At 29.7% G+C, this 25,856-nt stretch overlaps 1 protein-coding gene across 1 annotated transcript; it reads left to right on the forward strand.

Moving 5' to 3' along the window:
- The first annotated feature begins 22,082 nt into the window (after nt 1-22,082).
- On the forward strand, nt 22,083-23,835 carry LOC144575879 (uncharacterized). The gene is made up of 2 exons (XM_078326132.1): nt 22,083-22,875; nt 23,019-23,835. Exons 1-2 carry the CDS (start codon nt 22,519-22,521, stop codon nt 23,601-23,603), a joined length of 942 nt encoding a protein of 313 aa, XP_078182258.1. The 5' UTR covers nt 22,083-22,518; the 3' UTR covers nt 23,604-23,835.
- Nucleotides 23,836-25,856: the final 2,021 nt, after the last annotated feature.

Consider the following 25,856-nt stretch of genomic DNA (forward strand, 5'->3'; position numbering starts at 1 on the left):
ATTAAACAGGAGATTTCCATGTGATTCAACATTAGACAGACTGACAGAGGAGCACTACAAAATGTGTATCTTTAATCTCTTTTCTTTTTCTTTTTTTCTATTTATTTTATTTTAATTTTGTAACAAACTGACACTTTTTGTGTCTTTATCAATCAATGGAATCTGACGGATTGACCTCCATAATTCTTTTTCTTTAAAAAAAAACAATTAACGATCATCTGTAATCGTTCTACAATAATTGTACAACTGCTTTGCATGCAGCGCGCGGTCCAGCAATGCATGTGAACTTTATATCTTGTTTTTTCTGATTGCGATCCGCCAATTGAATCATCTCTAAAGCTTCGATTTCTTATTAAATTATGCCAAACACTTAAATAGATATTAGAGACACGTGCACACAACATAAGCCCCAAGATTTTAGTATCAGAACATTAATTACAAAGATTTACCAACTTCACTTTTATTATTTTAGAAATTAAACATAATATGTGAGGAACATTACACCATGAAATGAAGTCTCTTCCTATAAAAACACGTATTTAATTGTGGGGTAACCATTAAGAGCAAAATATGAATTCCTAACAACTGTGCTACTAATTAATTGCTCCCTAATTTAGATTGCCGTCTAAAATTAGTATCCGCCACATAAGAACACTATAATGTTAGCATCAAAGTCACCTCTATTAATAAATCATTTAAAGTGAAACCAGAATGTTCTTAAGCTCATCAAATTATTTGGTGAGCCTAATTCCAAAAGGACCAAAACCGATTGCATTAGTATCAAATGACAAATTCAAATCGTTAAAACTAATTACTTCATGAGTAATGCACATATATCAAAAGTTTAAATAGTGTTTATTGTGTCATAGCGGAACAGTCGAAAAAATAATGCTATTGCCATATTATGCCGCTATAGCGTGCTATGGCGCTATCATATAATGCCCCTATAGCGTGCTATGGTGCCGATAGCGCCATAGCTTTTATGATCCGAAAATGCTATAGCAACACTATAGCGCTGCTATTTAGAACCCTGATATATATACAAAAAAATTATAATTTTAAATTAATTTAGCATCAAGTCAAGTGTAAAAAATAGTTTATAAATTAATTTAATGCTTTCATTTTTCATCATTGTTCGACCGTTTGATGTTATATTGAATTAATTCGAAAATTTATAAATCTTGTATGTCAATGTTTCACTGGTGAAATAGATAGGTTTCAACAATTTAAATTTATCGTTTGAAGTCATTTTAATAGATTTTGGAGTTTAGCTCACTAAAAGACTTGGTGAGCTTAAAAACACCTTAATTCTGCTCAATTATAACATTAAATGTTATTTATGTATAAGTCTTGACCTATTAATTAATAGTTATGATTCCCTAATACTCCTATGTAATATTTAGTGGCTTTATATATTGGCTTACAATAATATTTCATGTTAAACTTTAATTATTCTCCACTTATAATGCAAATTCAACTTTTAAAAAAAAAATATCATTTCCTACATTAATCCAAATACTACAGACTTGTTCACCAATGCATTTAACTACCCCCACCTTTATTGAATGTAGAGGTGAAATTCTAAATTAATTTGATGGATCTTTCAAAGTGTGAAAGGAAAAATGGATAATATTTTATAATAATTATGGCACCCATGTGGTAGCTTCTGGTGGGTCGGTTGTGTGTGGTCAAATATCATTCCTTCCTCCCCCATCTTGCTCATTTTGTAAACTTTTGACCTATAAAGATGCTAATTACCATATTAAGCCAAGGAATGTTAGTGTTATAGAGCCTTGCACAACTTTAATGATATAAATGTTATTTTATTTCCTTAAGAATATATATACACAAGTGCAACAACTCTCTAATCCGTGCAGATAATGGAGGGGGAGAAAGACCTGACTGAGACCTGTCAAGATTTTTTTCTTTTGGATAGAGAGAGAAGCAGGCAAGAGGCCTCTTGGCACCCACTGCCAAATTAAAAAAAATAAAATAAAATAAAGAAACAGAGGCAAGATCCTTGAAATGAATCGGAAATCCATTTGATGCTTTTAATTATTAGAATTTTTTTTTAAAAATATCTTTGTTTTTAAAGTTCAAACCGTGAATCTAAACTGTTAAACATAATATTCATATAAAAATGTACTTGAAGACTAAATTTTACATGCTTTTAGATTTTTTTACTTTTTTTTAGATCGGTAGAAATCTCACTTGTGAATGGTCTGGAATCTTTAGATTAATAATTATTTTTAACTATCTAAAAAAATAGTAAAAAAAATCTAAAAAATGTAAATTTACGAGCATATTTTCATATGGAGATTATGTTGAATGATTTAAATTAACTGTTTGAAATTTAAAAATAAAAATATTAATCTATAGTACAAACTAATATACGCTTACTAAGATCATAGATCATATTTGTGCCACAAGTTGGAATCTTAATTAGTTTGATGTCAAGGTCATGAGACATGAATACAATTATTTACTCTCGTCTACCCGAGTCTTATTAGCACCAACCCTCCAAAGATCAAAGTGATTTGAGGCCATTCATGGATTTGGAACTTAATTTGTATTTTTTTTTCTTACTTATTTTGTGAAGAATGGAATTGAACTCTGATTACGAATATGTATTTTGTTTCCGCACGGTTCATGAATTCTATGTATAATTCGAGATAGAACTTTAAATGAGGCAATTGATGACAGTAATGTAAAATATTATCAGCAAAAAAAGTGTAAAATATGCGGGTTAGATGTATCAATTACAGCAGAATATACGGCGTTTAGATAAAACATTTATTTTTGACAGGTTATTCGTAATATATAAACATGTACTTAATTATAAGAGTACAAGATAATTCTAAATATTAATCGACTTGCTTGGAATTAAAAATAATAGCATGGATTATCACTATTAAAAAAACAATAAATGCACTAAACATGTCAGTCACACAATTTATGCAAATAGCTAACAATGAATAGTGAATGCTATGTAGATTTCCCATGAAGTATTCGTGATCAAAATATATCCTTTTTTATGAGAGCTGCTTGAATTAATTTTATATCTACCAAATGTGTAATAATTCTAAGATGTTATGGTTGATTCGTTACTCTTTATTATACAAAAATATATTAAAAAAAATAAATTAGACATTTCTATGTTATATTTTAAAAAATCATCACATTGGCGTAAATCAATTTAAAAGTATTGTGATTTATTATAAAAATATATAAAAACAATTTGTTTATATTTTTTAATTATTTAATAAACTGTTTGCAGTTTGTAAGATTAGTTTGAGTGTAATAAACTCAAACTATTTCATAATCTCACTATTTTTAAAAGGAGTTTTGTTAAGTTATTTATTAACTTGTTTTGGTAAAACTTAAAAATCTAATCACCCATTTGCATTAAATTATTAATTATTTTATACGAAAATGGAAGAAAAGTCACATATTGACAATGATTATTATAATAATGAAAAAGAATACAAATAAAATATAATATGAAATTATAACAAGAATACAAAATATTTTTATCCACTATAGTCAAATCTATAATAATATGAGGTTGCTCTTCAGATATTTTTATAAATCTTCTTGAAAACACGCGATACATCCTACATTATAACTATTTTACGAATAAGTTTGCTAATTTTACTTAAAATTAGAGATTAGGTTGGTTTCAACAAAATGAATTAACTTTTTTTTTATTTACTTGTAATTTATTAAGTTATGAATTTCATATTCTTTTATCATTTTTTATTAATCTTTTAAATATTGCATTGTTTTTTCCTGAACAAATTACATTGAATTTGTGACCAATTTATATTTTGAATAATAAGAAATTTACATAGTTAGTCATTTTAAAATTTACTTTACTTCTTTTTGAAAGTTTAAAATTTTTATTAAAAGACGGATTTGCATGTTGTAACTCGATCTTAATATTTAAACATTATGTATAAAGAGTTATGGTTTCACGAAATTTGAAAACTTGAATTATTAATTTATACAATAATAAAAAAAATGAAAATAGAAAACTATGACAAAGAAGAAATGTAAAAAGGAAAAGAAGTTGTATTGTTGTGACAATGTGTTACTCCACAAACATGAATTTCATACCAGGATCGATGATTTCTAAATTCACAATTTCTCTTCTCCTTGATAAACATTGATTTAATTCCACATGGCACTGTTTCAGGGTTATGGGGCTTTGATTCCTGTCATTTAATGCACATTATACTTTCTAGAATAAAAATTAGAGATGTTCTATGTTGGATTGTAGGTCAAATTGTACAATTTTCTGTTCCCCTTCAGCTTTTCTAAATATCCAATTTATATCTAAATGGCTACTCTTTGATATATACCAGCCTGCATGGACTGGACATCATTATCATGGCACTGAAAATTGGTAGTGTCGTAATACCGAGTTCGGTATTTAGTGTCAGATTTGAATACAAAAATGACTTAAATTGAATATTGGCAGAGTTTCATGGTTGTGAGCTCTTGAATTCAGTTTCATATTTAAATAGAAAAGGTGGGTTAATATGTTATATTAAAAAACTTACCATGGTACAGGTTTTACCAGTTCCAGTATAACCATATGCAAATGTGCAAACTTTATACCCATCAAGTGCAGATCTTATCACCGGTTCAATTTCAGAAAACACTTTCTCTGAAATAATACAAAATTAAAGCTTCATCATTAATTAATAAAATTGCAAAAAAAAAAATCGGGATTACAAAATCAATACCTTGAGTTGAGCTCAGGGGAAAAACTTTGTCAAAATTGTACGTTTCGCACTTCGTCAGCAATTCTCAACAATACATTACTGGAATCCAAATAAGAAAATTGATTTTTGAAATTCAAAGAATCTTTGAGGGAAAAAAAATGGTCTTCTGGAGCAGAACACCCTAATATTCCCTGGAAAAGTATACCATTTAGTACATTTTAGAACAAAAAAGCTGCCTATAATTTTGCATAAATCTATGAGTTAATTATTACCTTTCAAATATAAGTATTCATTTAATGCATCTCTCCTGTGTACCATGAGGCCATTCAGTGAAGAAAGCTCATCTACAACAGAATATAAAATATAAGTTCTTATACTTGAAGTTTGAATTCGTACCTTATGAATATTAGAGCTAATTTGGACCTATCTTTTAACAGATGCTGGGTAAACACCATCTAACCTCTCCATATTTTCTTGAATTTTTTTTTCCTCAAGATTGGATATCCAATCTTTTGTGCTGATTGCATATCAGTGATTACCAGCATATGTCGATTCTTGATGCAATACCATACACTCATAGAGATCAGAAGCTATATTTTATCACACCTGAACTTCCATGGAAGGCATCATGTGACAGTATATTTAAAATTAACACAAGGACAAATGCATTAGAAGAACAACAGGAGTATATTATTGAGCTAGAGGTTGGTGTTAGCAAAGAGCTTTATCTATCATGGCATTGTCAGGGCCAGAGTTAGCATTAGCCACAAAATTCAACAGTAATAAAGCAACCTTTACATTCAATCCATCAGACCATCACTATGCTTATAGCCCTAGGAAGAGTATATACAAAAGGAAAAGAAATACATGTTAAAATGAAAATAAAATATTATATGATATCTAATCATAGTTCATAGATGCTGATAAATGTGGAAAGTCCACATGACAAACATTGCTATCCAATTGAGCACAATATATTTTCTGTACAAAGCAAGCCTGCAATTGAAATTGTGAATGTCACATTCATAGTTGTAATTTCTTTACAAGTAGAATGAAATTCTCTTAGTTCAATCTTCTAAGTCATATATTAGAGTAGCATAAAGAAAATGATAAAAAATAGAGATCGAAGAATAAAACTTACCTTTTTATTCTTCAATCCTATTTTATTAAACTCAGAGCATAATGTTGATGGTTTCGGGCTGAGGATCGGCCTTTTAAACACCCGGTGCTTAATTTTAATTTTGAGGCTTTGTCTGGGTTGGATCAATAATCCAGACAAGGCCCAAATATGGCCCAGCCCAAATTTGCGATTGACATGCGAAGTAAATGATAAAAAAAAAGATGAAGTTCTGGTCAATGTTCTTAAATATAATAGCAACAATTGCCAACAATATCACTCGACGGACACATATTTTATCAATTAATTGCCATCAGCAATAAAGAATCGTTGCACATCTGTCACGGTCTCACGGATAAATCAATTTGGTTTTGATGCAACGTGTGCTTTGTTAGCGGGGTCAACTCGAGATGGTTATATCAGATAAATATAATCTAATTTTATTTCCTACGTTTTTTTAAAAGAAAAAACCCTACCTTCTTTTATGAAAATTTACCATCTTTTGTTCAGTTCTTATATTGTTGGGACATCTTAAAGAATTTCATGTATATCCTTATAAAATATCGAAATTACGTACTTTTTTTTCAACTAAAATTCATAACACCATATTCATACTTATCCATATAAAAAAAACATAAAAGTCTCATTTTGATCCTTCTAAAAAATTTAAATACATATGTTCCCTTACAAGATTGAAAATATTATATTTGTACTCCTAGAACTTAAAATATTATATTTGACTCTAGGTAATTTTGGTTTTGGTGGTTTGATTTTGGTTATTCTATTTTCGAATTTGTATTCTCAGCATTAACTCAAAAGGGAATATTTTGAGTTGATAAATTTCAACCATCCGATCTGTTTTAAAATTGGAGAGTTTCTATATTTTTAAAGGATGATTATATATTTTGCAAATTTGGCGGGGAAAATAAAAAATATAATTTTTAAATTTAAAAGTTTTTGTATTTTGGAAGGAATAAATAATGTAATTTTAGAACTTACAAATTTAAATATGAGAGTTTTGTGTTTAACGAGAATAAATATGATATTATATAGAAGTTTTTATTTACAAATTTTTAAGTATACATAGAATTTCGGTTTTGGTCAAAATATCGGTGGCACGTCGTCGTTGTATTTTTCCAAACAGAATATCTAACCTTTCGATTTTAATGCACAAGAAGACATCAGGTTCAACAAAATTAAGAAAAGAAAAATAATGGTTATCGATCTCTTTATTTTTTGTTGAACGAAGACATCACGTTCAACAGAATATCTAACCTTTTGGTTTTAATGTGTATTGATTCTCTTCTTTTTGTTGACCAGCAGTTTGTATATTTGTGCTATTTTTAAAAATACATATTATGAATCAATTTATACTATAATTTATATATGAGATGGGCTACGGTGAGTTGTGAAGTAAAGCGACTATTTTACTTCACGCTCATATTTTGCAATTTTTAGTTCAAAACGTCGATCCGAACCGTTCATCTTGTTCTCCATATTGAAATGTGCTTGGAGACCAAATTTTACATTTTTTGGAATTTTTTTACTATTTATTAAGTAATTTTGAAAGTCGCTGATCTGATGGTCCAGAAAATTTTACTGTTTTTTACTGTTCACAGCAAAACAGCAATTTTAAAAAATGCTTAATAAATAGTAAAAAAATTCCAAAAAATGTAAAATTTGGTCTCCAAGCACATTTCAATATGGATTAAACATCTAACGGTTCGGATCGGTCGTTTGGACTTTCAAAATAAAAATACGGCGTGAAGTAGAAACACGTTTTACTTCGCAACTCACCGTAGCCCACCTCTTTATATATATATATATATATATATATTTTTTTTTTTTTTTTTTTTTAAAGTTCAAACTGTGGTTCCCAAACATTAAATAGGATCTCCAAATGAAATTATTATTGCCATATCAAGTTATATATATATATATATATATATTTTTTTTTTTTTTTGAATTTGCGTACTAATTTTTATATTGGTAGAAAAATGCTATTTTGAATGGTCCAAAAATTTCAAATCAAACAATTTTCTATCTATCTATCTAAAGTAGCAAAAACAGTTTCTAAAAAAAAATTAAAATCCAATCTGCTTTTATCAGAAATTCATATTAAACGGTTTATATCAGTGTTGTAAAAATCGTCCGTTTAAGCATATTAATCTACCGATTAGTCGTTGGCGGTGCCTAAACTATCACATAATTTCGCAACTAATCGGCTGATTATTTCCGATTATGAGTGATTATTTTCAATTAATCATTTGACAGTACCCTATCCGTCCGACGACCGCATACCGTTATTAATTACACCACTGGTTGATCAATTGTTTGGACTTTATAAATAAAAATATGAATCTATAACGTAAACTGCTGTATAATATACATATTACTATAAACTCACACATTTAGGAATGAGGACAGGGGACTAACGATACTTTTTTTCGGGTAGTACATTATTGTGAGAAACTTTCGGGTCTAAATAATTAAGCCTGTTAACCCGTGTGAAAGTTTCGTGACCGAACCAGCTCCTGATAAAATTTAAAAGCGTCAACTTCTTAAACAGGCTGCACAATTTTTTTTCTTTCTTTTTTTTAAAAATTCATCCCGCTCAATCCTCTAATTTTAGCGGCTGTATTGAAGTCCGACTCGTTCAATTTTGTTTCAAGTCCGTTTGAATCTGGCTGGCCTATCATGTGTCGGTTCCGACCCGACCCGACCCGTAAGAAATTGACTAGGTACGATAAAAATATGAAGCTATCATATCATCTCTGAAAAGTTTCAATTTGGCCAAGGGTCTGTACCTCTAAAACCTCCTTTTAACAAAAATCCAAATGCCTTTTGCATGAAAACCCGGCATTTGAATCCGAATTTTCAAAATACTACGGAACACACATTTTACAGGGTGTTATTAATATCATGGAACTGTAAAGGTAACAAGCTTTGGCAGGTGTCTCATCCTTTCCAGCTTAGCCATGCAAAAGTCGCCTTAATTTTCTCTTCTTTTTTTTCTCACCTGAATTTTGTCGGAAATGTTGGATGATACTGGCTTACCATGTCATAAAATCTCAATTTCAGTATTTTGAAAGTTTGAAGAATTAAAAGGAAACAGGAGAAAAAAAAAGTTTTGTGAGAGGGAAAGTTTGATGCATTGTTGCCACTAAAAAAGAAAAGAAAAAAAAAGCCCAATTTTCGTTAAAATACAATAAATTGAAGTAATATTCACCCTTGAGTCTTGACTCTGTAACTAATTCTGCTTTCATGGTTAAAAAAAAGCCCAACTCTCTGCTTTCATGGTTCCCCCTGTAACTAATTCTTAAAGCCTTGATAACAATTTTTTCAAAACTTAATAAAAAAAAACCTCAACTTAAAAAACAAAATATTATCCAAGTCTTTATCTAGAGAGGACCTTTTTTTTAAATAGAAACAAATTTAATATTTTCAATTGAATAAGCACTATTGAATTGTTTTTTTTTTTTTTTATAAAAAACAACTACACCGATCCACATGATCGGTGGAGCCATTTTATGATCCCTCCATACAACTTAATCATGAAAAACAATAGAAAATGGCTCCACCGATCCTGTGGATCGGTGGAGCAAATGCATTTAAAAAAAAAATTAAATAGTACTTATTTAGTTGAAAATATCAAATTCAATTCTATATTAAAAAAAAATCTCTAGAGAGACATTGATGAGGTGGTAGTCATGGAACAAATTACATTTGGCGCCTGATTATTTTTGTCATATAAACACAGAACATGAGACATGATGGTCTGTCCAAAAGAATTAAAACAAATCAAACCATTTCCTCAGCCCACATTAATTGCAGCCTTTTCTTTCTTTTCTCAGTCTATTTTCTCTCCATCTTGTCTCTTTAATTGATTTGTTCTCTGAATAAGACACCAGCATCTTTGGAATCCTCGTGCCATGATCGATGTATAACGACACAAATTTGCTTTTGTTTGATTAACACCAGCTGCATGCTTTACAACGACAAAACAAAACATGGCCAGGCAACGATGGTACATGCATGGGATGAGACCTCCAATGGTACCGTTTTCATTTTTGAGGCATGCTAATTAACAATCATTCGTACTATATATTTTCGTTTTGAACTCGACAGTATCTGCGAGGGATACTATTGATATACCATCGTAGATACTACCGTCGCTAATAAAAAAAAAATACATTTATATAGATATACCGTTACGAATAGTCACTTTTTACCTTCGCGAATACTGTCTCATTCTTGTAATAAAAAAATTTAAGAGCACTTTTACCTTTGTAAATTTAACACAAATTCAAATTTGTAAATAGTTCACACTTGATAAAAAAAATAAGGAGGGTCCTCGTTGTTTTCATGCTTGAATTATGTTCCACATACTTATTTCCATTTTGAAAGTTTAAATAGACGATTTGAACCGTTCAACATGATCTTCAAATAAAAATGTGCTTGAAGACCACTTATGTTTTTTGAATTTTCTTTTGCTATTTTTTAGATAGATAGAAATTATTGTTTTTCAGAAAATTCTAGACTATCTAAAAACAATAATTTAGTACCTATTTAAAAATAATAATAACATATTTTAAAAAAATATCAAATTTGATATTCAAGTACATTTTAATATAGAGATCATGCTAAGCAATTCGATTCAACTGTTTGAAGTTTGAAAACAATGATGATTATCTGAATCTCATCCTCTCTCGCCTTAATAAAATGACCCATATTTTGTATTTTTTTGAATTTTTTGCTACTTTTTTAGATAGATAAAATTCATTGTTTTTCAGAAGATTCTAGACCATCTAAAAACAATGATATAGTATCTATTTAAAGAAATAGTAAAAGATTCAAAAAAACATCAAATTTGGTATCCAAACACATTTTAATATAGTGATCATGTTAAGCGGTTGGGTTTGACTGTTTGAAGTTTGAAAACAACGATTATCTGAATGTCATCCTCTCTCGCCTCATTAAAATAGCAGATAGCTAAAAAAATAGAATATGATTTCCTCCAAAAGTTTTCATACATAAAATGATAAATCACATATTAAATCGCTTGAATCATTTATTCGGTTGTTGAAAATTGCAATATAAATGTATAACAAGGAGTATTGTTCTTAAGATAGCATGTAGCATAATATATATTATTTACATATTTGTAAGCTTTACAATATTATTTTAGCATCAAATTAATATGAGGAGGGTTCAAATGCCTATATTTTTAAAACGTTAATAACTCAAAATTTAAATCATAAATATCAAAATAAAACCGTTAGATGTGATCTATGTTATTTTCTCTATATGCTTATAAAAAATTATCACATTTCGGTTTTGTTTATATGTGAATCAATAAGTTGAAAAATTAATGTTTAGAAATTATCTACATCAGTACTTTTTAGAAGCTCTTGATGACAACCAAAACGAAATTGAAATGTCACAATTTTTTACACATGCATAAATAAAATGATGTATATCATATCCAACGGTTTTATTTTGACTTTTAAGTTTTAAATTTTAAGTTATTAAAGTTTTTAAAAATGAAAGCATGATGGAGGTACAAAAAATGGAGGCATTTGAACCCTCAATTAATATTCTTAGGCCCTGTTCGGCTGTCAAGTGGGAACCAAAACAGAAACGGAAACGGATCAAATTTGAATGGCCGAAACACTGTGTGCCTGGGAAAAAAAAACTCACTCTGAGTGAATTTTTTTTTCCCATGGAAACAGTGAACGGCCGAACATGGCCTTATGTTATATCTGCAACATGCAAGGACAGAGTTCCATTTTAAATGCCGAATTTTAATTTTAACATAATATTAGCTCCAAAAAAAATTAAAAGAAAACTATTAACTTTTCAAAAACAAGTGCCTAAAAAGAAAGTTCTTATTGCCATGGAACGTCAGCATTTTGTCATGTTTGCATCATTCAATGTTTTAATTTTCTACATATATATTCTCTTTCAACAAAAAAAAAAAAAAAAATCTACATATATAGTTTTTGACTGGTGAGTTGCCCAACTGTAGCATTTAATTGCCAATTATTATTTTGCTAATTTTAGAACTTAGATGCTCAATTAGTTAGGATATTTTTGGAGCAACTAATGAGTGCATTTTAAATAAGTGTGTTATTGGCAGAGAAAAGGAAAAAAAAAAAAAAAAGAAGAAAGAAATAATGAGTACAATAAATGGCCATTATGAAATCAAAGGCAGTCCTTGTCTCTCTGATTCTCTCCATGGCAGTACAATACTACAATGGTATCTTTTCTTTTCCTGAATTTTTGCATCTCAATCCTTTTCTTTTTTAGACATCACAGTATCAGTAGCATGCGCCACAGGAAACTGTATCTTTTTTTTTAAGCTCAGAAAACTTATGTTTACATAAAATGGAAGATAATTAAAGTTCTTTTGTTCAAAGAGTTAATAAAATGGAAGTAGTGAGGCTATGGTACTTTGCAAAACTCCGATCGGCTTGTACAATAGATTTGTATTTTTGTTTTTAAAGTCTGAACAGTCGATCAGAACTGCTCAATTTGATCTCCACATGATAATGTACTTCGAGGACAAATTTTATAATTTTTATAATGTTTTTACTATTTTTTAGATACGTAAAACATGACTAAATTGAATAGTTTTGAATATTTAGATCATGTGATTTTCTATCTATTTAAAAAAGTAGTAAAAATATTTCAAAAAATATAAAATTGTCTCTGAGTATATATTTTCATGTGGAGATTATATTAAGCATTCAAATTATCTGTTTGAAATTTAAACAAAAATATAAATGCATAGCGGTCTGAACTGTGCTTTGCAAAATACCATAGCCTCACTAAAAATAGATGGGAAGACGTATTACAAAAGAGACCGAATCGTCTGCCCCCCCTGGGGGCAGGAAATTCCTGCCCCCAGAATCACTGAAGAGTAGGTCTCTAGTAAACAGTAACCAGTTAACTTTAATCCTTTCACAGTAACCGGGCCCACCCTGCAGTGACTCTGGGGGCAGGAATTTCCTGCACCCCAGGGGACAGGACATCTGATCTCATTACAAAAATGGGTTGATTAGATAACTAATTTCTGAAAGTTTACATAGCCATTGGAGAAAGGGGCTCCTTTTCAACCATAATCGCTCCTCCCTATTCAACCACATTTGTAGAGACGCTAAAATGATTGTTCAAATGATGATTAAAAGTTAAATGATACCGAACTAATATGATTATCCTAGTCTGCCAAGCATTAATTAATTGTTACGTATGTGTGTGTGTATTAGACCTATATATATATATAGAGAGAGAGAGAGAGAGAGTTAGGCTGGGGTGCTATGGATAGCATAGTGGCCTCTATGCTACGGCTCAATATTCGAGTTTTCAAAATCCAAACGGTCGATCCGAACCGTTCATCTTATTCTCCATATTAATATCTGCTTGGAGACCAAATTTTACATTTTTATGAATTTTTTTACTATTTATTAAGTATTTTACAAAATTGTTGATCCAACGGTGGCTGCACAAAACAGTAAAACCGTTGGATTAGCGATTTTCAAAGTGGCTTAATAAATAGTAAAAAAATTCAGAAAATTATAAAATTTGGTCTCCAAGCAGATATTAATATGGAGAATAAGATGAACGGTTCGGATCGACCGTTTGGATTTTGAAAACTCGAATATTGAGCCGTAGCATAGAGGCCACTATGCTATCCATAGCACCCCAGCCTAACTCTCTCTCTCTATATATATATATATATATATATATTTTTTTTTTCCAATATTTGACTTTGACCAACTTTAGTATCTGGTATTATTTTGGATTTGAATTAGAAGTCTGTTTTTTATCTGAATTATTTGAGTTCAAATGTCTTCATTTCTATGTTTTCATTGTGATTCTATTTAAAATTTAAATATCTTAATATATAAAATTTTAATGTCAAAATAAAATAGTTAGACATGATCTAGATCATTTTTTTTTTTTTTTGCAAATGTACAATATTATGACATTTCAATTTTATTTCAATTGGTATCAAGAGCTTGTAAAAATATACTAAGATGGATTATTTTCAGAAGTTGATTTTTTAACTATTGTATTAATTTATATAAAAAAAATCACAAACTAATATTTTTTACGTATGTGTAAATAAAATAATACATTTCACATTTAATGGGTTCTTTTTAAATGAGTTTTAGAGTTTTTGTCATCAGTGACTTAAAATGTGTAATACAATGAAGACACAGAAATAAAAGCATCTAAACCTTCTCCATCAACTATATAATTTTAAAGAAGTATATCAGATCGCAGATATTTGTATTAAATTTAATTGAATAGCAATCTAGTGTGCCCATGTCATCATATAATATATTGGGGGGATTTTATATATACCCCTCAAAATTGGAAATTACGTATCACCCCCCTCTAATATTCATATATTATATTTATCCTCTGAAACTTAAAAATCACAAATTTGTCCATTTTATTGGTTTTGTTATTAAAATTAATTTCAAATTTAATAAGTATCAATTTTACCCTTCATTAAGAAAATAAAAACTATAGCACATATTTCATAAAAATGTCAGTATTCTAATTGATCCATTTCCAAGGACAAATGAGTCATTTCTCTACCTGTGACACTTATACGAGCATATATCTAAACGTCAATGTGCAAGTGTCAAAAGTAGAGAAATGACCCATTGGCCCTTGGAAACCATCCAATTAGAAATTGACATTTTTCTAAAACATGTTACATATTTTTTATTTTTCCAATAGAGAGTAAAATGGATATTTCATAAATTTAAAATGAGTTTTAATAGATAAGACATTAAAATGGATAATTTTGTGAGTTTTTAAAGTTAAGAAGGGTAAATATGATATTATTAATTTCAGGGGGAATATGTAAATTTAAAAGTTTTTGAAGGGTATATATATATATATATATATATATATATGAAATCCCCCCTAATATATTTTTCAAAATTAAAATTGAATGTAAATTGGACCACTTAAGCGGAAATGAAGGTGTCTTATTTGGAATATGCTAGCATGCTACGCGTAGCATAGAGGTCCTCCGTGTAACGGCTCAATATTCGACCTTTTAAAATCCTAATGGTCAATCCGAACCGTTCATCTTGTTCTCCATATTAATATGTGTTTCGAGACCAAATTTTACATTTTTTGGAATCTGTTTACTATTTTTTTAGATTTATTGAAAATCGTTGTTTTCAGCAAATCTGGACCATAAAAAAATAGCGATTTTCAATAAATCTAAACAAATAGTAAAAAAATTTCAAAAAATGTAAAATTTGGTCTCCAAACACATATTAATATGGAGAACAAGATGAACGGTTCGGATCGACCGTTAAAATTTTGAAAAGTTAAATATTGAATCGTTGCACGAAGAGGAGCTATGCTACGCGTAGTATGCTAGCAGGTTCCGTCTTATCTGCCTCAATAACCAAGATAGGGACGTAATGTCTTTTAATGTATTTAGAGTTCAGAAGGATTTTGTTCCTCAAGAGGAACAAAAAGGGAATATGAAAATTAAGAGCATTTTTATGGTGTGATGCATCACTATCAACATGCCGATTGGCCCCCACAAAAAATAGTAAATTTGTACGAGTGCCGAGCAACAATTTAATATAATATTTTTTAATTTTTAATTATTTTCTGGCATAATTGCTCGAGTGTTGATTGTATAGAAGACGAAATGGATTTACATAAAATGCCACAGTGCAAGGCTGATTTTAGTACCAATTACAATCATCATTCTCCCGTTGTTTTATATTTTATTTAACAAAAAACGACAGTAATAATAATAATTTCGATCTAATTTTTTAGCCTTCTAATCATATCAAAACTAGAAAAAAAAAACTTATTGGTCAGGAGTTAGAGCCAAAAATAAATTCAATTTGTTTTTAGAACTAACATTCGGTCTAGTGAAAATGATAATATTCTTTGTATGAAAAATCGTAGTTTCGAAATTCGGATGAGAAAATCTCTTATGGATATTAAATAGTTTGGTGGCTTGACCTCAACCTTTACTTAAAAAAAAAAATTCATCAAATATCATGAGAATCAATAGTTACAAAATTTGAAATATTTGATGAATGATATAATATATACAAATGAAATCAATTTGAACATATATCATGCTTGTATTTATATAACAAGGCAACACTATCAGAAGTCATATTAAAAATTGATTTATTTTGTTATAAAAGTAATAAGGATTCTAGTGTCACAAATTGTCACCTCTTATTTTTATTAATATATTTCAAATTTAAGATGATCCAAAAATTAATAATTATTAAAAACATTTCATACAAAATCAATAATTTATAAAATAATGATGTAAGTTAACTTCAATAGACAAATTTGGCGTGTTGAATGTTAAGGCTCTTGATCTTTTACAATACGAACTAAAATAACATATAAATTTTGCGTTGTTACATTAAGTTTGGATTCGTCATTTCAGTTTTAATTAAAAAATAAATAATAGAAAAAATAAGGTTGTAATAATGTGTGACATCAGAAATTCAAATTCATATGTGTTCTATCACTCTGTTTGAATTTTTTATAAGATTTTAGCAAATTGATCAGGATCATTCATTGTACATCGAACAATTACAATTCGATTCAAAAACAAAAAACAAAATAACAATTTGAAACCCTTTATAAACCCTATAAAAAGAACTCCGTAATAATAATCAGAGGCAGATTTAAGGCTTAATCAAAGGTGGCTAAAGCCACTCCTATGATTTAATTTTTTTAATTATACATATAAGAATTTAATTGAATTTTAGTTTGTTTTTTTTAATTCTTTTTATAGTCTAGCCACTCTTAATAAATGACAAATATTTGGTTGTAGTCTCTAATGGTTAAAACTCTATTTTGTAGTTGAGATGTCTTGGATTCAAATCTCACTCACTGTAATTGTGCATTTTAATTTTCAGCCACCACTATTAAAATTTTCTAGTTCCGCCCTGCCCTGTATCAAATCTTCATTATAAAACCTAGGGAGTACGGATTGATAGTAATGACATAATTTATGTGAAGGTTCCGGATTAAACGTGTTAAATTAGGTAAAAAATTACAAATTAAGTAACAATAATAAATTATAATAGCTCTCTTAGTGGAGAGTTCAAGGTCAAATGAGTGCTTGGGAGTTTGGGTTTGATTGAGGCGAAATAAACCCGGTCTCCAACCAAAATCTAAAGCTTAGACCAACATCCTCTCTTCAAATCCTCCCAATCTCCAATTAAATTAAGCCTTCCAATTTCCAAAACCCCACGAGCACTCGCCTTGTTTCACAATTATGGATTCCCTGTGGCATGTGAATATATAACATACTGTACAATTTTATTAATTGCAAAGGACAAAACTAGAAAATTTAGATTGAGAGCGCTGAAACAAAAATAATTTTAACCACTAGACTACAAGTACAGATTTAATATTTTCGAGGGAGACTGAACTATACAAAAAAATATATATATATGAATCAAATCTCTATATATATATATATATAATTAAAAAATTAAAATCATTAAGGTGGCTTAACGGTTTGTGAAAGTCAATGAATGAGTCGCTTCACGGTTTAGTGATGTATATTAACCACAAAGGATCCTTAAATCTTATTTCTCACGCAGACCATCCTACGGCATTTGGGCTTGTGAACTGGAATTAAATATTTGCTGTTTAGCTTCTCTTGGTAAATAAATCTTGAATACATGCATCCATCCTTGCATGTGATGGGAACTTGTGAGGTGAATTTTTTTTTTTTTGTTACTTTATTTAAATGGTTGACAAAAGTTGATGATATAAAGTGAAACCATGTTATTCATGAAATTACATGTGAAAATGTTTAAATGAAGGATTCGGTATCAGAGTCTATTGCAATTTGCAAACATGTAATTACATCTTATGTTTGAATGATTTCGCTTATTTTATAGAAGTTATGATTTTAATAAGTTCAATTTTGAATTTTTTTTAATTTTCTGTGAAATTTTTATGAAATATTTATTTCTTGTCTTTCATGTAAATTCTATTATATATATGTACACTCTCTTTTTATTGATTTTATGAAATATAGTAGGCAAAAGCCTACTATTTCGAGAATCAACCTTAATCTAGTGATTAATATAATGCTCTTGATCTGGGAGATCACAGAGTTCGAATTATTGTCGAAAAATATATTATAAAATATATAAAATTGGACGACTTGAAATTCATCTTTATCTATAAAAAATAATTACTTCAAAAAATAAAGTTTACATCTTTGATATTTTTTAAAATTTACTTAAATAACAAACACTAGAATTTACAAATTGTAAGATGTAAAAGAGGCATTTAATTCAACACTCACCCAAGTTGCAACGTGTCCCACTATATTAAACAAACAAATGATAATCCTGTTTGGAATAAATATAAATCACATACAAAGTTATTCTGCCTATATTTCTCTCAAAAAAGTGATTCTGCATTTAGAGAATATATGGTGTTTCCTTTTAACAGAAGAGTCAAGACTGACTTCTTAGGATAAGGCAAAGCCTTTTTCTTTGAAAAAAGATATAAAAAAAAACTTTTTCTATAAAACTAAGAAACAATACAACCTTTTTACTTAATATACATGAGTATAACTAACTAGGATGTTTTTTAGTTTGATCATGATTTTTGATGAGCTTAATTTTAAAATCTATCAGTTTAATTTCAAATAATGAATTCAAACTGTTGAAACCGATCTATTTCACTAGCGATATGTTTACATATCAAATTTTTAATTTTTTGAATTTATTTAGTATAAAGTTAAACAGTAAAAAAAAGATGGTTTATGAGTTAATTTTAATACATTCATCATTTTTCATTATTTTTTGACCCCTTAATTTTATACTCAATTAATTCAAAATTTTATAAATTTGATATGTGAACACATTATTCGTGAAGAATATCGATTTCAACAGTTTGAATACGTCATATGAAGTCTATCCAATAAGTTATGAAAATAAGTTCACCAAGAAACTTGATGAGCTTCATAACCCTCTACTCTAGTTGTACTCAATATACATATCTACTCAAAGCTAAGAATATATAAAAGAGGAGAGGATATTAAAAATGCAGGAAAAGAAGGTTTGATTTGCAAATTTGCAAAGATGTGGAATAAAGAAGGGGAGGCAGATAGGTAGCATAAAAAGACTAGTAGGATACCTGTAAAAAAGAAGAGATTTGAGGGGATAGAGAGATATGTAGGGGTACAAGGAAATCCATCATACCGTTGCTAGGAAGGAATGAAACCCTAGTTTCGGGAATCGTACGGTTTGTTGCTTTTGTAGTCAGTTCGTGTTAGCCCTCCCAAATCTCTCCACCTTGCACCTCCTTTAAATTAATCCTTTCTTCTTCTTTTCTCTCCCCCATTAATGGCTGAAATCTGCCTTACTTTCAGATTTTCATGATATAATCTCAACTTAATTAAACACTCTCTCTAGAAGGCTGAAGGCCCATGTTGTAATTTGTTTATTAGGAATAGAAGGTCTGTACAAACGGAATTTTTTATTTATAGAAATTATTATAAAATTATATAGGATATTAGAATGATTGCTTCAAGTAACGTGTGATAAATTTAATAGATTCGAATGAATCTTATTTTATTTTTACAGTTCCGTCTATAACATTTAAAACAATGAATGCTCATTCTAATATTATATATCATTTAATATTAAATTCTATAAATAAAAATACTGCACATAAATAGGAGATTATTCTATTCTACTGAGGTTGTGCTTCAGAACAAGAATGAGACACTTTTTGTGAGGATAAAAAAAGGACTTTTCGTGACGGAATATCGTCATTATTCTGCTTTTTCTATTCGCGACGGAGTACTGTCATAAATACGATTTTTTTCTCGCGAAAAGTGTCTACTATGTTGTTGTTTAATTAATAAGTAGGAGGTGAGCTTTCTTTCTGTACAGTGATCTTACACTCTAATTTAAGAGTGAAAAAAATTGTTTAAAATTAATACGATTCTCACCTCGTCTCACCTCCGCATAGTAACCGTTTTCCTTCTTTCCCTCTTCGATTCTCCTTTTCTGAAGCAGGTGAAGTGGCAACTGATCGAGTGGGATGAAACAGAGAATCTCTTCCGTTATCTTAAAATCAACGGTCAGTATCCATAGTTTGAAATGTGGGTCATGATGTACGAGCTCACAAATTTCTGAGATGGAAAAAAGAGCACAGTTTGAAAATAAAATGGACGTCACTTTGTAACCCACATGTTTTTCATCTAAACGATGAGCTAAACTCAAAATATTGTCGTACGTAATTAATTAAATACAATTATGAATTATGAGATAATACTTGTATATATGCGACAGTTGAATCTTGAATGCATTCATGCATGTTAATTAATCTTTCATGAACATGACAATACATATATAGAATTCATGCACCGGATTATTTTTCAGAAGCTTTCTCTGTGTGGTAGCAAAAATATATATATAGAAGATAAATAAGAAATTAATTTAGAATTTAGATAATGCCTTTTGGCTCAGTAGACAAATTTAGATTACTCTTATCTGATATATATGATATGTATGCATGAAGTTAATGCCAATCATTTTCAAAGATTGATTTTTCATCATCATGGAATATATATAGATTCTTCAAAAGAGAACACACTGGAATTTAGAAGAAGAGTCTTGTTGTCATGGTATTTTTTTTTTTGTTTGTAATTTTTCTTATGGTATTTTTCATCATGATATATCAATATAAAAAAAAAATTCAATCCCAGCCCCCCAATTTTAGCAAAAGGATTTAGGATATAATATACGATGAATTAAAGGACCATTTAAATAAATCAGATACTAAAGTGAGAATATCTGCTCCAACTTTTCTTTTTTTGGAAAAATGACGACGGCTGGAATCATAATATTGCCAATTATCTCCATATTAGTTTATTAGTATTGTGCCTTGCAACAAGACAAATAACATATTTTCATTAAAAATATTCATACAAAATAACATATTTTCATAAGAGAATAAAATTATCATACAAAAAAAATATATTTTCATAAAAAATTTAGACTAAATGACAAATTAATAATATTTTTAAATAACATATTAAATGGCATATATTTTTTTACCTCTTTACATATTTTATAAAAAAATTAAAACAAAAAATTAAATAACAAATAACATTTCTTAAATATATAAGAAAATAAAAAGAAATGAAGACATGACTAATCAATTATCAATCAACTCAAAAATTCCTTAAATGATATTTAAAAAATATAAAGAAATCAGGACCTATCATAAAGATAATACAATTTGTATATGGAGAATACGTGCCGCATATTGTTTGTTTAAAGTTAAATGAAAAATAATTTTTGTATATTTGAACTTAAAATGTAAATATGGCTTTATTAAAAAAAGACATATTTTCATGTAGATTCTAATTTTTAGTCACTATAACAAAAACTAAATAAGAACTATTCTTTCAATTCTTTCTTCGATAGACAAATAACCAACAAACCAAAATAGATTGACAAATAACCAAAACAAGTTAAATTTAACTTTCTTTGTTTAGTATAAATTAGTAAAAGAAACACACCGATCATTTCGCATTATTTTGTGCCTTACTCGTACAGTCGTACTAGTGCTCCTTTTAAACGAATATTTGTTGTTATGTTTGTCCTTTTTTTTTTTTTGAGAGAGAGAGAATTATGTTTGTCCTTTTAAAGAAGTTGCTTGTACCATGCGGTCCATGCTTAAGAAAACACATGGTTTTCTTTCTTTTTCATTTTTTTATAAAGAAAATAGTAGGTACACCAATAAAAGGAGTCACAAGATTAAAATGTACAGGAAATTATATAAGAGACAAAGAAATGAAGAACGAAACAAGAAAATACATAATTTAAGAGAAAAACTATTAATTTCCTGAGGGTTAGAATGATTTCTTATTTTTATCCTTTTATTAAATATTAATTTTTCATTTTCCAAAAATAATTTAAAGGCTGCACATTTAATTTAAGGAAAAAAACTATTAATTTCCAGAGGGCTAGAATGATATCTTATTTTTATCCTTTTACTAAATATTAATTTTTCATTTTCCAAAAACAATTTAAAGGCTGCACATTTAATTGGGGAAATTACATGAAAATGGACACCTCCATTACAGTGCAATGGAGAGAAATTCAATCCGAGCATAACAAACGAAAAACAAAAGAAGAGAAAAATCCCAAATCCCCAAATAACAAATCTTAACTCTTCTGAGCAATCATTAGTCTCCTCCTTAATTCCTCATTAATTCCCTATATTTGATTTCTCTTCCCCCATTATCTCTCTTGGTATATATAATCAGAGCGAGAAAATAAAATGAAAGGAGAGGCGATGAACAGAGCTATACACTCATGAGGTTGGGTATCCTAGCTTCTTCATGACCTCCTGTCTCTCTCTTTCTCTTTCTCTTTCTCTTTCTCTCTGTAACAAAAAATAAAATGCAAAACATTGCAGAATTCCCAATCATCCTTCTCCCTTCAAAGGAAACACCCATCATTTCCTCTCATTAATGCCACAATTCTTACTTACAATTTGTATACTTTTCTTTCTCAGAAAAACAGAGCCCCCCTCTCCCCTATAAATTTCCCCTCAATTTTCAATCTTTCAATCCACACATCAAACCCAAATCCAAAACCAAATAAAATGAAACCCTCTTCTACCTCCACAAGCTCCTTCTACGCCTTTGTCTCTGAGGGGCTCGATGAACTCGAACGCAGCCTTTCGTCGAATACCTTCATGTCAATTGATTTCCTCTGCCATGTCATCTCCTTTCTGAGGTCCCTCCATTCTCAAATCATAGTCCTGGTGCAAAAGCTCCATTTACCAGTTGGAGATAAGTGGCTGGATGAATACATGGATGAGACCTCACGAATTTGGAAAGCTTGCGATGCAATCAAATTGGGGATTACGAGTTTTGAAACATACTGTGTGCATGGTTCTACTTTTCTTTCTCGGTTAGACGACTGTCGCCGCCACCCCAACCCCAATTCTGTTCGACAGGTAATTATATATGAAATCAGGGGTTTGCTGCTATATATGGAAAGTCGCAATATGATGTTGTTTTATTATCAGTAATTTTAATCTGCACCTACAATGCTTGTTTGTTCTATCATAAGATAATATATTCTTTGTTTCCATTTCAGGTGATATCAGCTGCCTCTGCTACAGCGAGAGAGGCAATAGCCTTAGAACAAGATAACCGATCAGTTGCTAGAACACGAATTGAGCCGCTTTCTCTGCAATTCAACGAATGCCAACCGATGGAATACTCAAAGCTTAACGGGTTTAACGGGTTCAGAGGTGTTCTTTATGCATTGTCTAATGCAAGCTCTCTCCTTCTGACGATCACAAGTTGGGTATCTGTTTATTTCTCCCCTGATTTATCGTATTGCCGCACAACTATCGATGCAGACAAAAGTTTCGGGTTGGGTTATATCAGTTCAATGGAAAGGTTGAAACAGAGAATTGTTAGTGAGGTAGAGGCAAGTGGAAGCATAAGAGGGGTGATGATGTGTGAATTTAGGATGGTGAAGGAACTGGTAGAGGAGGTAAAGGGAGAACTGGATAGGTGCGGTTGTGTCAGGACTGGAGATGGGGTGGATAAGCTGAAAGGGTGGGTTGGTGTGTTGAGGTCTGGCACAGAGAGTTTGGTGTGTCAGCTAGATGATTTCTTTGATGAGATTGTTGAAGGGAGAAAGAAGCTATCTGATTTGTGCAGCCATAGGTGAAATGATGAGAGTTCAGATTATTAGGGTTTTGTCGGGGGAAAAAAAGCAGAGGGGAACTGAGGTTTTTAATTAATTTGAATATTTTTAAGTTTTGTTTTGTTTTTTAGAAGAGGTTTAGTGCGGAAGAGATGTTGCCATAGTAAGTTTGTCATGATAGATTTTTCTTTTTTGAGGTGATCATTAAACTTCTCATGCAATTTCTAAGAGATTTTCAACTTGATAACACACTAAATCTTAAGATCATGCTAAGTTTAATTTGTCTTTGTCATAACTATCTTAAGTTGGATAGTTATGATAAATACATAAAGAAATGATATTATATTTTAATTTCTAAAATAATACTATTAATAAAATGCAACCCAAATAACAAATAAAGAGATGCAATGTTGTTTCTATCTTGAAAGGAGAAAGGTTAAGAATCAGTCTAGTCATAAGAAGAACAAGGCTTAAATGGAAAGATTGGAAACTTTGTTTTATTTAGCCCAACAAAACAAATCTCTAAAGAGATGGAGCATCTTTTACAGTCTTTAAGGGAAAGAAACGAACCTTTTGTTCTCTTCTCATCGCTTTCTCCTCTCTATATTTTTCTTTTCTCTCTCTTACTTTTGAAGGTTGGTTTGTTAAAATACTATTAGTGGCGTTTCATTCCCTTCTCTGCCATCATTAGTCCTTCCACTATAGCAAGAAAGGGGGGGAGTAATGCAAAATGAGGGTTGAGTTGGAGATTCCTTGTTTCATCAAAACACAAGGACAAAAAAAAATACATATATTAATTTGATGTTGTATCTATATATGTAGAGTAGGGTTAAAATGCATCATTGGTTTTGTATTTCAACCATACTCCACATCTATATCTTTATTTACAAAGTTCAAACAGTCGATCCGAACCGCTCAACATGATCTCCATATTAAAATGTGCTTAGAGACCAAATTTTATATTTTTTGAAATTTTTTACTATTTTTTTAGATAGGTACAAAATCACTGTTTTTTTATGGTCCAGACGCAGTGATTTTGTACCTATCTAAAAAAATAGTAAAAAAATTTCAAAAAATATAAAATTTGGTCTCTAAGCATATTTTAATATAGAGATCATGTTGAGCGGTTCGAATCGACTGTTTGAACTTTGTAAACAAAGATATAGACATGACGTGTAGTTGGAGCACAAAACCAATGGTGCATTTTAACCCTACTCATATATGTATTAGTACAAACCTGTGCATGTTTTCTAATTGTTTTTGCAAGGATACATTGCATGTGTGTAATTAAGATAACTTTTCGTCATTGCTTAAATTGGAAAGAACATAGCTGGCTGATACACAGACCAATATTAACGGCATACATGTGCAAAATATTGCTTTTGAACGAAGATAAAGGAGTCCCTCATTTATAAAGCGTGTTCATAACTCCATCCTGCACTAACTATCAAAGTTTCTGGTTTTAAGAGAACATGAGCAATAAATATGTATGAGCAAGGCTTGAGTGATATGGATAACAGAAGGTCATCTGTGCTATGGTCTTAAAAACATATCGAATAAACTTCAAACTGCGATTTAAGTAGCTCAGTAAATTAGTTTTATAATGAACTCGTAGAATATCAATTTTTACTATTTTTGAATTTTTTTTTACTATTTTTTTATAATTTATGAATGATGGTGAAAAATGACTTAAAAATAAAAGAAAAGTGTTAATATTTTAGACCATTTTTTGCCATCTTTCATAATTAATAAAAAATAGTAAAAGAATTTTTAAAATAGTAAAAATTGATATTCTACAAGTTTATTATATAACCAATTTACTGAACTACTTAAGTCGAAATTTGAAATTTATAAAATAGATATTTGAGACCGTAGCACATAAGGCTTTATGCTATCCATAGCACCCAAGCCTTCTAAAAAATAGTAAACAGATTGTAAAAAATATAAAATTTGATCTACATGTACATTTTCATATGATGAATTGGTGATAATATTGAATGGTTCAAATTGATCGACTATTAGACTTTGTAAATAGTGACAAAGTACATACCATACCAACGTGCGCTATGCATAATATATACCATAGCCACACTCTTACATACATTATGTATTTGTAAGCTCTCCCAAAAACCAAAAAAGAGGAAAAAAGAAAAAGAAAACAAAAACATATGGGCCCCTTCAGTTATAGACTTATAGTTGTTGCTTAGCAAATGCAAAGCATTTTAGAGGCATACACCATAGACAGAGAGTATAGACAAAAACAACTTTTTGATATTT

The sequence above is a fragment of the Carex rostrata genome, chromosome 24 (assembly GCF_964058835.1).
Source record: "Carex rostrata chromosome 24, lpCarRost1.2, whole genome shotgun sequence".
Taxonomy (NCBI): Eukaryota; Viridiplantae; Streptophyta; class Magnoliopsida; order Poales; family Cyperaceae; genus Carex; species Carex rostrata.